This window comes from Candoia aspera, chromosome 2 (assembly GCF_035149785.1).
Source record: "Candoia aspera isolate rCanAsp1 chromosome 2, rCanAsp1.hap2, whole genome shotgun sequence".
In the NCBI taxonomy this organism is placed as follows: domain Eukaryota; kingdom Metazoa; phylum Chordata; class Lepidosauria; order Squamata; family Boidae; genus Candoia; species Candoia aspera.
This window is the reverse complement of record NC_086154.1, coordinates 241,173,152-241,187,700: the sequence shown is the minus strand read 5'-3', so window position 1 is coordinate 241,187,700 and position 14,549 is coordinate 241,173,152. Positions and strand designations below refer to the sequence as shown.

The 14,549-nt window shown below is 38.2% G+C and overlaps 1 protein-coding gene across 1 annotated transcript in view; it reads right to left on the bottom strand.

Annotated features, from left to right (window-relative positions):
* The window catches only part of IL6ST (interleukin 6 cytokine family signal transducer), a 36,587-nt gene extending 22,322 nt beyond the window's left edge, over positions 1-14,265 (bottom strand). Inside the window, exons 1-4 of the mRNA XM_063295648.1 lie at positions 14,146-14,265; positions 2,864-2,944; positions 1,195-1,509; positions 191-323 (exon numbers count right to left, since the gene is read on the bottom strand). Of these exons, the coding sequence (XP_063151718.1) occupies positions 191-323; positions 1,195-1,509; positions 2,864-2,930 (515 nt within the window). The 5' untranslated portion in view covers positions 2,931-2,944; positions 14,146-14,265. The remainder of the gene's footprint in view (positions 1-190; positions 324-1,194; positions 1,510-2,863; positions 2,945-14,145) is intronic.
* Positions 14,266-14,549: the final 284 nt, after the last annotated feature.

The window sequence follows — 14,549 nt, the reverse complement described above, 5'->3', positions numbered from 1 at the left end:
ACTATATTAGAGTTGCTTACAATTCACAGGGTAACTGATCCCACAGTTTGCGGCTGCATGAAATGTTTCAGTTTTGCCATATGAACCCATTATCTTAAGAGGGTTAGGAATTCCTTGAAAGTTCACTGCACGCAGTAAAAAAACAGTTAAGAAATTGGCTCAAGTTCTTTATATTTTAAAATATATTTACCATCTAGACTTTAAAGAATAATTAGTGCGTAGAAATGTATCCCTTCCAGGTTCCCAGGAACATCGTAGAATATAGTCTGTCACCGGTATCTGAATCACAACGCAGCTCAAATTTGTAGGCTTTTCTGGAGGAACTGCATAAAAACATAGCAGTAATTAATCCAGCTACAAAATGATCCAAAATTTGTGACAATGAAAGAATACTTATGCAAATAAATTTTCCATCCCCTCTTCCCTCACACACCCTTCTCAAGTCTCTCTGGAGTTTTTAAAGTCACTTCTAAAGAGCATGGGCTGGAATATTATGGGTAATCTGCAGTTCCGAAGTCCCATTCCTTTCTCCTATATCAAAGATCACAGTTGGGCTCTTGATCCAATTGACAAGAGGAAACACAAAGAAGGGAGACTAGAAAGATCCTTGCATAAGCATCTTTTTGTTAATGCAAGCTCAGAATAACTATTAGCACAGCTGAACTAGAATAACGACAGCAAATATATGGAAACTGTCCATGTTTAAAATATTAAATTGCATACCCAATCCCTGTTAAATATTTAACTACTGATTTTTCAGTAAAAATTATGAAAAAAACCCCTGCATGCGGGTATAACCCCAAAAGCTTTTTGCACCTTATTAATAGTCCAATCTTTTCTAGAAACCTAGGACAACTTGAAAATTCCACATTTTACTCAACAGTTTAAAAGTACTTTCTCAGGAAATACACTTAAATTGTCTAAGTGGACAAAAATTATATTTTCATTTTTAATATGGTACTCAAATATGTGAAAAATTATTTAGCATTTCTCATTTGTCAATACATTTGCCAAAGTATTTGTTATACTGACTTGTCCTTTTTTGTATTCAAGTATTACAGCTAAAATTTAAGAACAACACGAAACAGGAAGATCTAAAAAAGGTAAGTAATTTAATATATCCTAGCAAGAGACTCCACATTTAGTGTAGAATGTTCTCTATGTTCCCACCCACAGAAGAATTAAAGGACTTACAGCCCAGTTCAATTTGAATTCCATAGATGTTCTGTACAAAATCCCCTGGTAGTAAAACGTTGCAAGTCAGAGGAGAAACCAATGTAGAAGTATCGCTGAACGTTACACTAGAAACAGTTTGGTTTATTATGCTATATTGTTCTTTAGGGACAAGTGTAGTTTTAGTTTTCCAGATAATTTGTTCAGCACGAATTCTGCCATAAGTAGGACAAGGATCACTGAGAATGCAAAATGCTGTAAAATTGGAACCAATTGGTAGTACTACTGGAGATTCTGGGACAATAGAGCCACACATATTCAGCAATCCATCTGAAACTGAGAGAAATTATTAGTTATTTTTCCATTGGAGAACATACCTATTACTGCTATAATTTGCACAATAAGAGAGAAAACAGCAATAGCCTTATGAAAACTACACTAGAAAAGTCAGCCTCTCTCTTTGGGGGCATTCTGATGTCTTGCACGAATTGCCAAGTCACCCCCAAAACATAATGGGCCAGAAATTTTACACGGTCCTGACATGTAAAACAGAACATTCCCTTTACAAATTAGTGAGTTTTGTCCATCCATCCATCCATGGCTTTAAGAGAAGTTTGATAATTGCTATTTGTATTAATGCCTATTTGGATTTTATCATTATGCTAGAAAAGCCAGCTGGGTGACCTTGGGCCAGTCACTCTCTCTCAGCCCAACTCACCTCACAGGGTTGTTGTTGTGAGGAAAACGGGAGGAGGAAGGAGTATTAGGCATGTTCGCCACCTTGCGTTATTTATAAAAATAATAAAGGCGGGATAGAAAACAAACAAACAAAAAATATATTTTTAAAAAAAATTAGCTCTTCTGTCTTCTAGGATCTAGTTTTTCTAGAACCAGAATATAGTTTTCTTATTACAGATATGGAATGGGACCAGTAATTAAAGAGTGTAATGAACCAGCTGTGGACAAGTGTTACATTTCCTTTGGTCTTTTAATATAATTTCAAGATTTAAAAGAAAAGGATAACCAAAGCAAACATGTTAAAATAAGTAGACCTACTGGCGCTGAAGTAAGAGCAGCATAGAAAGACTGAGCTAAAGAATCACTTGATCAAATGTGCAAGGGCAGATACAGATTTTCATTGGTATTTTCTGAAAATGCCACTATATCAACTGCTGTTGGCAGCTCATTAAAACATAACAATGAGAATGTTCTTAATTTGGGGGACTCCAAATAAAAATAAAAAACTAGCTTGATGGGGATCCGTATTTTAAAAACTGTCTGGTTAGCCCCATATCACTCTTCGATCTACACCCCAAACGCTTTGTTTTATTGCCCCTTGGCTTTGCTAAATCTGAGACATGACTTAAGTCAGTTAATGTCCTTTATTTCAATTATTAATCAATCTGCTATTGTCTCATGTCATTACATTTTATTTGACTCTCTCAATAAATAAAATTGAATTAGAATCTATTCAAAAGATTCTAATCCAGAAACCACTAGAGTATCAGAGTAGAAAACTTTGAATCCTTATCATAGAGGACAGAATTTTGTTTATACCTGTATTCTTATACTATAACCTAACTTTCAAGTTAATACTCAAAATCAGTTCAAGTTGATAATCAAAATACACAATATAAAATCCCAGTCCTGTTCAGCACAGAGCTACAACTCATCATTTTTACAAACTTACCTCCAAAGTAGTAAATGCTCAGGAGAATATAGACACCTTGCAGTGACAAGCCCCATTTTGAAAACATCTTGATCCAAGTCCCTGTAAAACATATTTTATGCAATCGCTTTTTACAATGTTGAATCCATAATTTGTTTTTATGAAGGTATCTCCTAGCAGGTAGATTCAATTATTCCTCAGCTATGTAAGTATATTAAGAATGATCGAAAAGACTTTTCAGACAAAACTAAACACATACACAAATACAGGTAGTCCTCAGTTAATGACCACTCATTCAGTGACCGTTCGAAGTTACGACAGCACTGAACGAGTGGCGATTACAACTGGTCCTCAAAGTTCCAGCTGTCCCACCATCCCCTTACCCAAGCGACTTGCGACTTTCCCTGCTGGCTTCCCACAAGTGAAATCAATGGGGAAACTGGCAGGGAAGGTCGCAAGTCGCTTGGGTATGTCTCCCCCTCGCGCATGCTCTCCGAGCCTTCCCCACCTGGAAGCAGCCACCCCAAAAGCCCCACTGCATTTGCACCATGCCTCCCCGACCACCCACACACCCGCTCACTCCCTCTTCCACCTGGCAGCAGCCACTTACCTGCCTTCCTGCTTGTAAGGCACCTGGGACTTGCAACTTCCTGCCTGCTTCCCCACTGACTTTGGTTGTTGGAAGCTGGCAGGAAGCTGTGAGGAGCTCGCTTAAGGAGGGCAACAGGGAGTGCAGGGATTGCCATCACTAAGCAATGTGGTCCCGTGATACTGTGCTTTATGACTGTATTGCTTAGCGACAGAAATTTCGGTCCCAATTGCCCTCATAACTCAAGGACTACCTGTACATACAAACATAAAGACCAAAACCAAAGATAGTAAGAGAGAAAAGGAGAATAATCACACATTGCATTATTACCAGATTGTAAACTATACAGTCAATCACGTATAACAGATGCTTAGAAATAATGAAGTATTACTAAAAAGTACTATAGAAGATAGAGTAAATATAAAACTTGTAGTAACAGTAGTCTTGGGAGTTTGTGCCAGAATTCTATCTAATGCAGTGTGGACCCTCTGACATTGAGAAGTGAAAATGAAAGTCCAGATTAATTTAAATGATCCTGTCCTCCTCCCACTGCACTGACTCAAAAGATGCTTTAGAAAATCATCATAGAACAAATCTAGACTTGTCTTGGACCAGTTTTCTCTGCTCCAGACCAGAAAAGCTTATCAGGTTTCTTGATTACCCTAAGGTCAGACAGCCAGAGTAATCAAGTTCAGAATCTGCCAATTCAGCAAAGGGGGGAATAAGCCACAATTGTGGTTTATTTATTAAGATCACAACTCAAATAATGAACTACACCTATCTATGTAAAAACAGAAGTAAAAATCTTGCAAAGAAATAACTGTTTTTCATATAGTTTATGAACATTTTGCCTTATAAAAGGGATTTTAAGACAACTTTTCACCAGATACCCTCCATATAATTCATTTGCACTGAAGGAAAAAAAAATCAGGGCAGTCCAGTGTTTGTTAGTCTTGTTTGTTAGTCTTTGTACTCAGCAGGAGAGTTAGTATTGTGGGAAAAGGGGGATGAGAGGAGACAGGTAGTACCAGACCTCAGAAATTCACAACTCCTTAGAAAACTGCCTTGTACTAGCATGTGTACATGCTAGTTAGTGTAGTCCAGCTACATAAGGTCACTGTTGTTATTCTTAGATGGGCTGGATTCTACATTACTTCTCCCTCAAGCACTGCTGCCAATGAAAGCTTCTAAGTTTGAACCAAATGGTGTCATCTCCATCTACAAAAACCCAGGAGAAATATTCTTCTCCAAGAGCATCAATCCAGAATTTGTGCCACATCCACATGCTCCTGCAACGTTGCCTTTCTTCAGCAGCTGAGCTAATTCATTTTGGGCTCAGCTTCAGCATTAACACTGCAAAGATATTTTGTAGGATTAATATGAGAGGTACTGAGTAGATAGTTTCAACTCCCCCCCCCCCCCGGAAGCTTCATGACACCTTGCCATATAGCATGATGAAGACTGATACTGATTTTTGTGTTCTCCTGTTGGTCTACTAGACCTTGTTGTTCTGCTCATCAACTCATGTATGTAAATAACTAAATACGAACAGTATTAGTCTCAGACCAGAACACAACCAAAGATACAACCAATAAAACAGACACAATTAAGCCTTAACTCTTCTTATAAATAATCTGTTGACAATTTCAATATTAGCACCACAACTTTGCCAGGTAAATATTTAGGTTGACTTTTTATGTGAATTCTTAAGTATGCTAATAATCTCAACTTCTGTATGTTAACATTATGAAGACAGTGCTTATACTGTAAAGTTTTCTAAATATTTTCTCTTATTGTTTACCTATTAAGTTATTCAAGTTCAAGGTGCATAGATGTATAAAGAATCATTCTCATGTCTTACATCTATATTTATATGGCTCAGATCAACACCATTCTATGTGCCATCTACTTGCCCTCTAATGGTTCTAGACCCTTCTTGAAATTACTTAAGAATAATTATCATAATCTTTATCATGTAATCTTAAAACCAGGATAATTAATGAATTCAAGGATTATTGAATCAAAACCATTTTTCCTCATTATTCCATAACAAAAGCAAAAACAATCAGAAGAGAATGCCCTATGATAGGCTGAAGGAACTTGGGATGTTCAGTCTGGAGAAAGTCTTCATTGCAAGTAGTAGATGTCTTTATATCTCATGGTTACAATCAACATTCCTGTGACCCTAGAAACAGGCAGTTACTGCTTCAAGTTTACCATCTATCTGCACTGATTTGGCACTGCCTGTAAGCTTCGTTTCTTCTGAGATCCTCTCCCAAATCTTTTGGACCATTTTCTGAATTGCTGCTTTTTAAAAATTGTGATATTTGTCATTTCCAATTTATATTACAAGGTCAAGATATAGAGCAAGTCCTCCTCTGCAGTACAAAAGCAGACTTTTTATAAAATTATTCACTATTAAATCAGCTTCTTCCTGCTCAAAATATAAATTAATACATTAAGGTATAATGTACTGTTAGATTGTTACTGCAGATGAACAATCAAACAGTACATTATACCTTAATCAAGGAACTATTAACTCAGTCAACCAACCAAGCAGCAAACAACAGCTCAATCAAGGAACTCCCAAGGAGAGAACACCTCCTCCACCAACACAAGCAAGACAAACTATGGTATATAAAACAGAGAGCAAGGCCCACTTCCTTTTCGCACTGAAGATGTTGCCTAGTCTGGCAATGAAACATCTGCAAGAAAACAACAAGGTCAGAGAGCACCAAGGACTCCACAGTTCAACCCTGAGCTACAAATATTCTCTTCTACTGAGACCTTATTGTATCTTAACGACTCCAGATTCTTGATTTGGAACTCAAACAGTATAACTTTTACATAAATCTAAGTAGCAAAAACATCCTGTGCTTGAGACTAGTTTAGAATTCTATTTATATACAAACAGATCAGAACTTTCTATCCCTTTATTATTTTTATAAGTAGCTCAAGGCAGCGAACTTACCTAATACTCCTTCCTCCTATTTTTCCCACAACAACCCTGTGAGGTAGGCTGGGCTGAGAGTGACTGGCTCAAGGTCACCCAACCAGCTTTCATGCCTAAGGCGGGACTAGAACTCAGAGTCTCCTGGTTTCTAGCCCATTGCCTTAACCACTAGACCAAACTATCATTCTAACAAATCAGAAGAGAAAGTTAAGAACAATTTAAAAAGATAATTTAAAGATAATATTTAATAGCAATTTTACTTGATATTCAAATATATATTGTATAGTATAAATATTTTTATAATTTACATTTGGATATCTTATTTTGGGGTGACAAGGTTCCCTCAGCTAATGAACTGATTACATGTACTTTTTATTTTAATCTATTGCTGTTAATATTTCAGTTGTGAATTTACAAGTAGAGTCAATAAGTGCGTAGGGATAATAATTTGAAAAAATTAAGCATCACTTCAGAATCAACCAATTTTATTATTATTAGTATATTTGTGACAGCCTATATTCAGCCTACTCCCTACTGGCTGCTCAGTATCCACCCAGAAATCCAAATTGACACTTTCTGATAAGGGAAACTGAGATTAGGGGTTTAAATTAATTTCACTTACGAAGAATTCCCACAGGAGGGAAAATGGCTACTGGGCTGCCATTAGAGTCAACATCGTAAATTACCAGAAGAACTGTGGGGAAGGAGAACTAGAATGGAGCTGACAACTAAGATGGACTAAGAAAGCTTTGAATGTTGAAGATCTATGGTTTTAATAAAGAACAATGTGGCCTGACTCACAGAGGAAAAATTGCAATCAATTATCTGCAAGTCCTTCCTTAACTCTAATCAGGAATTAGGTAGGGTCTAGAAATAGAGTAACGCACATACAGTAGAATCTCGGTTAACCGGCACCCATGAGGATTGGTAGATGCCGGATAAATGTAGTTTCTGGGTGCTTGAGGGTTACTATTAAAAATAGGTGCACCAAGTTTGGACTTGCCTTTCTGCTAGAGAGGGATCAGCTGATCCCTTTCTGGCAGAGGGGTGGGTTTGGGCTTGGAGTGCTGCACTGATCCAGTCTCTTTCTAGTGGAGGGATGAGTTTGGGCTTACCTTTAAAAAGGTGGGTTTGGACTTGCCTTTCTGCTGGGGGGGGGGGTTGGTGCAGTGTACCAGGTGTGCACTTACCTTTCTGCTGGAGGGGGATTGCCATGGCATGTTTGAACTTCCCTTTCTGCTGGGGGGGTGTCATGAGTAAGGATGGCGAGCAGGGGGCTCCCACCCAGACTGTCAAGCGCATGCGTAGCACTGAGGAACTGTTCAGCCATTCAAAGAGACACAGATCGGGACCGCCTTAACCTTTGGGGTTTATATGGCTGGGTTTTTCCCATGCTTCCTCAGTTTGTTAGGATTCTTGTTAAGTACTAGTAATAAATATTAGAGACCAAGTCATTGTCTCAGTGTGTTTCCTGGTAGTCAGGACGGGGGGGGGGGGTGTTGGGTCAGCATGGTGTGCCAGGTTTGGGCTTGCCTTTCTGCTGGAGGGGGATCTGATTGGCGCGCCAAGTTTAAACTTATCTTTCCACTAAAACTGATTTTATTTACATTTTTATTTAACGTATTATTTCTTCATTTTTTTTGCTGGTTGCTTGAGTTCCAGTTAACCAAGATTCTACTGTATCTACCAAATCAACATTATAGAGTGCATACATATCCAGTTTACACTTTTGTTACATGATATTCAGGAATACAGAAGAAAAAGAAAAAAAGTTGTTAGTCTACAGTCTAGAATCCCAAATGGTTGTACCTTATCTTGCCTTTTATCTTTCTAATTTAAATAGGTTGTTTTTAATGGTTGATCTGTATTTGGATTGTTTTATTATGTATGCCACCCACAGTCACCATGTGAGATGGGTGGCTATATAAATGTGATAGATAGCTAGATAGATAATAGGAAGGAGGAGGTGGGAGAACTTGCCAGCAACAGCTATAAACAACCCTACTGGCTTATCAAAGGAATGTGTAATGATTGCCTATTCTAAAACAGTATCAGACTCACAGGCAAGATTCAAGGATATCTGATTTATTAAAGAACAGTAAGCAGGATCACAAAGAAAGCTAAGAATGATGAAAGTGCGCCAAAGTCAAACTAAAAACCCTCAGTGCAAATGAAATCCCTCCCCCGTAGAATCTTATCAAGTTCACAATCCCAGGTGCTCCTAACGGTTTCTGATGGTCTACAGGAAAAGGCCTTGAACAGATGACATAACCCAAACACGTTCCATTGTAAGGAATTCAGATACAGAGCTTGGTACAAGGTTTCAGAGCAGCTCCCTCCCAAGGGAAACGCGCGTCAGGACAATGGCATGTGAAACGTTACGATGTATAAACTACACTGAATCAGTGAACATGACAGAATGTTGCTGGGAAATCAAAATGGGTTGTTAGTTGAAATGGTCTGTTGCACAGACTTTTTATCAAATCCTGATAATTCACAGAAAGCCTCAGTCAAGGTATCACTATTAATTTATATTTTTGCTTTAACATTAAAATTGCTTTATTTTTGCGTTAACATTAAAGAAAATGAAGAAAAACACAAAACAGGCTAAAAGGGGAAAAGGACAATAAAAGTTATTATGCTGCATACAAGAAAATATTTGATCTAATTTTTAAACAAGTCATTAAACACATAATCACGCTTTCCATTACACAAAGAAAGAACCTAAAGAACAAAAGGCAATATCGAAGCTATGCATGGATGTGGTGAAAGCAAAAATGGTTTGCAAGGATAGAAAGGTATGGAGAGGTACAGTGAATGGTGTTAATGTAAACCACGTTTAGCTAAAGTTCCTTTTTTAATCTCTTGCCTTTAATTGCTTGGTTTTAAAAAGAATTTTAAAATAACTATTTTAATTGTACTGTTTACTCTGAGATAGAACATCAGGATAATAGTATGTGTTTATGTGTGTTTGTGTACGTATGTATGACAATGACCCAGCTTATAAAAGGAAAGGGAACATCTGTAGTCTGACTAGAAATCTGGGATACTGCTATCCTTCCCACATTGACAGGTAATTTTTTTTGCCAATGCCCCTGGCTTGATAAATTCATAATTCTTCACATAGTCAATTCCAAGTTTTTGGCACAGAATTCAAAAATACATTCACATCTTTGGGGATCAAAGTGGGGCAATAACAGAACAAGCCCATATGATATGAACAAATGCCCCCTTATCCATTTTACCCTGCCAATGTAATGAAGCTAATACACAATCTTCTTTAAACACTATCTGGGATGTTCAATAAATAAATATTTTATTGAATATTAAGATAATAGGAAGCACACTTCATATTCTATTGCACAATTAGCTGGACATTTAATCTAGGCTATTTCAATATGGACTGCATTACAATAAAACTTCAACAGACATTTCAAGCAACAGACTAAATTTCCATGGTGATGTACATCATTTGCATCAATTATAAAAATGACATGATTTGGATCATGTACTGCTATATACTGTTCAATTTAATAAAGAACTGGAAATAACAGGCAGCCCCTTCCCCAACTGCTCTGTTAAACATGATTTCACTTTCCTATAACAATGGGTATTTGCTGCCACATGTCATCATATTCAGCCTTCATTAAAGTACAGTATTAGTTTTCCCTGTCTCCTAGGTGTGGCAGAAGTAATATTATGGTATTAGGACTACTACATATGGATCATAAAGTTTGATGAAGTCTATTTATTCTCTAATAAAATTCCTTTAATAGATATGGATCAGAATGCTTCAAGTATTCAACTGAATCTTTTGCCATTATTTAAGCGTGTGATATGACCACATTCTCATATCATTACAAACTAGTATTTCCTGCAGTGTGAGCAGCTAAATAACTTGCAGAGGCTCTTCCTGTGGTTTATCTTGACATGCAAACCAGGAGTCAACCTAGAGTAAAATTAAGACTCTACTTTGCACATCATGATAAACAAGCTACAAAACAAGCTCCCATAGATGTAGTGATCAAGCAATACTGGCAGTTTGCTTCTTCTCAGCAAGCCAAAGTTGCAGAAAACTCTGATTTACATATGTAACTGCTTCTAGTGATTCCTGTGCAACCTCAGTTCTGAAACTGGTATTTTTATCTAACAATGTAAACATCTATCCCTTTTTAAAAAGGGCATGAAAATCTCTTTCCACTGAAAAAATGAATATATATCCTATATATGGATATGGATATGTATAAAATATGAATACAATTTTTGTATTTAAAAGATGCATATTGTAAGAATTTTACATAGATCCTATGGATACCTTAGATATAGTGAACTGACTATTTCTAAAACCTCTTAAAAGAAACAAAAATAAATATTAGACAAGCTAATTGCTCTATTTATTTATATTTCAAATTTTGCCACTGCCCATCTCCCCCCAAATAGCAAGTATAGTATAAACGTTTCAAAAAGCCAAATCCTAAGCAGAATTGGATGCATCTGAGCCATTTCTTCAATCGGGTTAAGCAGAATATTATATTTACAAATACATATGTAAGTATCCCTCACGCTAGTCCCTTTCAGGGTCAGCAACATTATCCAAAGCACAGAAAAGAAACAGTAAAAAATTAAAGGTATGAGACATGAAAATAAAATATAGCTAAAGCTAGTTTGCACACACTTCTTCATTCCTCTCTATCCTTACAAACCACCACTGCTTTCACCACATTATGCACTGATTCTGTCATTACATTTTGTTCCTTAAACTTCTCATCTCTCTTTTTGAGGCTCTCCACACCGCAATTTTTTCAGTCTTCCCCTTCCTCTTAACAAATATTTGTTCTTCAAAACAGACCACATACTACCCTCTACCTTTCTCTCAGCATTTGCATGCCTTAAAAAGTCCCCATCTAATTTCCCATCTTTAGTAAAAATTGTAGTAATATTTACACAGACATCTCCATTATCCATAATAAATACAATTACATCTTAAATACCCTGATTTTCAAATCAGTACTCCCCATTGCATTATATAGTCTAAATTTGCTGCAAATCACTCATATTCTCAGCCAACAATACAGCATAGGTATACAAAAGCATATGCATATTCACATTCCTAACCAAATTACCTCCAATTCCACAGCAATTTCTTATACATTGATCTATAAATACATTAAATGTGGGCAACAGTTTGTAGGTTATCTCTAAATTAGAGATCCTATCTTGCATAGAACAGAGTGAATATGCCTGGGGTAAAGCTGGCTTTTGATTTCACTTGCAGCACACTGGCCAAAATGTGTCAACACAGACTGATTATTGTCCTTATACTTAGCAGAAAATGCTGGATGTGAATGACTAAGGCTAGTAATCTAGTCTAATCTTCTCTACATTACTAAAAAGAGTTACATGAAAGTTGTTCCATTTATATTTAGAAACCAACCCTATTTTATGGTAAGTTTAATTGCAAATACCTTTTTTGCTGATATGACTATAAGATATCTTCCTTTCCTAAATATTTACATTTGGAGGCATTCAAGTGGAAAAGAAAGGGTGACTTTTCAAAAGATATTATATCATGTTGATAATTTCAGTAAGAAAGGTTAACAGGATGTTATACAAAATAGGAAAACAGCAACAACAAATGCTTCCTTGTATGTATTTGAGAGCAATTCAGGAATTTCCTTAAGAAAATTGTTCCGGTTGTTGCAACTGTTTTCTACTGTTTATTGAAAAGAATTAACTTAAGAGGGTTAAATTAGTGTCAAATTTCAGAAAACCTGTTTTCAAGTGTTCTCAACATACAATCTGCCAGGAAACGCGCATGACGGAAATGATGCTCACATACTACCCTAAGTAACAGCGCTAAATTTTTCTGTGGAATTTCCCTTATTGGGCACACTAATTCTCCCTGTATGATACAGTTTGACTATTATTTAAAATAAACATCAGTGCTGATCATTGCTATTATATGTAGCGCTTCAAAGTTTATTATAACTGGTAGATATTATATACAGTATTGCCAATTTCCAAGCTTTCTTTGTGGATTACAATACATAATTGCCATTTGCATGTATTTTTTCCTCCATTAATGTAAGAAAAAAATACAGACTTTACTATTATAAGCCAATTTAATCTGGAAACGGTGGGAGACAGAAGAAAAATAACCAAGGAGAGGAAGAAAAGAAACAAAGGTAAACAAGGAAAGTATATGGTTAACTGCAATTATAAGTACTGGACTTTAATTCGTGGGAAGTACAAATGATATAGACACTATACAGAACTTCATAGCTCTTTATTATAAAGCTTGTATAGCTGAGAGGAATGAGCAGGTACTTCAGTACACAAAAATCAACGCTCCCTTAACATGGAACACTGGGCTGTAATTGGGAAGAATTCTAGAAACATCCTTCCCCTGATATCCAAACTTTTATACTGCAGTGTGTGCATCTAATCTGCATTATGCATTCATGTGGTCCTATGAGATACAGCCCCAACTCGGGTTTCCACTTATACAAGACCATACAGGTACAAGGAAGCAGCAGAAGGAAGCAGCAGATAACTACATCGCAGAGAAGACTAATCAGAATTTGAAAGCACTTCGGGAGGACAGAAAGACTAAAGAGCCATGAATGAATTCATGCTATCTGTCTGATCTGAGTCCAAACGAAGAGTTTATTTGCTTAGACAGAACAGCTGAGGTGGAAAGGATGTCAGGAAAGGAGAAGTGAGCTGAGGAGAACCTCTTCAATATCCAACAATAAAGTTATTTCTTCCAGGCCATCAGACCTACAGTGACCACACAACCTTTATTAGAAAGGCCAGTCCTTTATTTCAGAAAGCTGTCCTTTAGATTTATTTTTTCAAAAACTCACTTTTCTCATTTTAATAATTTAACTTTTGCCATACAAACGGTACCACTTAATGCACAGTCGGATTGCAAAAATCCTTTTTAAATACTTGCTTCTTATAACTTCAAAGCTTTTTATACTTTTTAGATATATTTATTAAAATATGCATTTTAGTAAAGTTTTTCTTGGTTTTGCTCTTGAATTTTCCTTTGCAAAGCAAAGTTCTAAAGATAAACAATTACATTTTTTTTCATGAACCTCTTTCAGATTTGTCCCTTTTTCAGGTTTGTCCTTTATTTTTTCCAAGAAAATATGGTCACCGTAATCATACCCAGGAATATTTATTTACTGATCGACGGCCGTTGCCCAACTCTGTTCTGAACACGAGATAAAATAAGAGTGCGAGGTGGAATCGCTCCAAAACTTCACACACACACAGAGCACATCAGAAAAGCACACAGAAAAAAGGTCTGGGAAATCCCCCCCCGCGCTTTTGCTCCCAGGGCTGCAATTCGATGCGGATGGTTTGAAAAGCACGGCGGCGGCGCCAGGCAGATCCGGAGAGCGGAAAATGGGCTCCGCTCTTGGACGGATTGACCTAAGCAGCCTTTAAAATACAGCAGGCAGCCCGAGCCCGGCGGTCCTAACGGGCGCCGAGGAAGATTTCTGAACTCCTTCGGGAGTTGCGACGGCCAGCGGAAATTTCCTTTCCACGGGGCCTAAGGAGAAGACCCAGAGCTCGCCGCGGTGGTCGAGGGAGGATCCTCCTCGGCCGCCGTGGGCAGCGCCAAGTCCTCCCTTCGGCCTCGCCCCGCGGCTGCCCCAGACGCCCTTCCTTCTCGCGCTCTCCTTTCCAAACGGGCTTGGGGGAGCGGGGTCCGAGCACACAACACCCCCTCCCCTCGCCTCCGCCACTTACCGCTTCGCGTCCCCTCCCGGCTAGTTGCGCCACACCCGCAGGCCGCGAGCCATCACCCTCCAACCCAGCACCGGAGACGCCTCAGCACCGATTCTCGGGTATAACTGCAGCGACGCGGCGTGCGTGAGGAACCCATTCGGGCCGCCATTGGCGGACATGGTGGTCACGTGCAGCAGTGGGCGTGGCAAACGGAGAGGAGGTGCTTCCCGTAATGGGTCTCTGGCTGACCGGATTCTCAGCTCTGGGTCTCAAAAGGGGAGCGACGCGGGCGGGGTGGGGGTTGACCGTAGGGAAAGGGGCACAGCTCCTGCGCATAGAGGTCGAACCATCTCTTCGCAGGGGGAAGGTTAGGTTATATGGTCGGCTGAAATAACATACGCGTTGCATGTGCGAAGAGAGGCTGC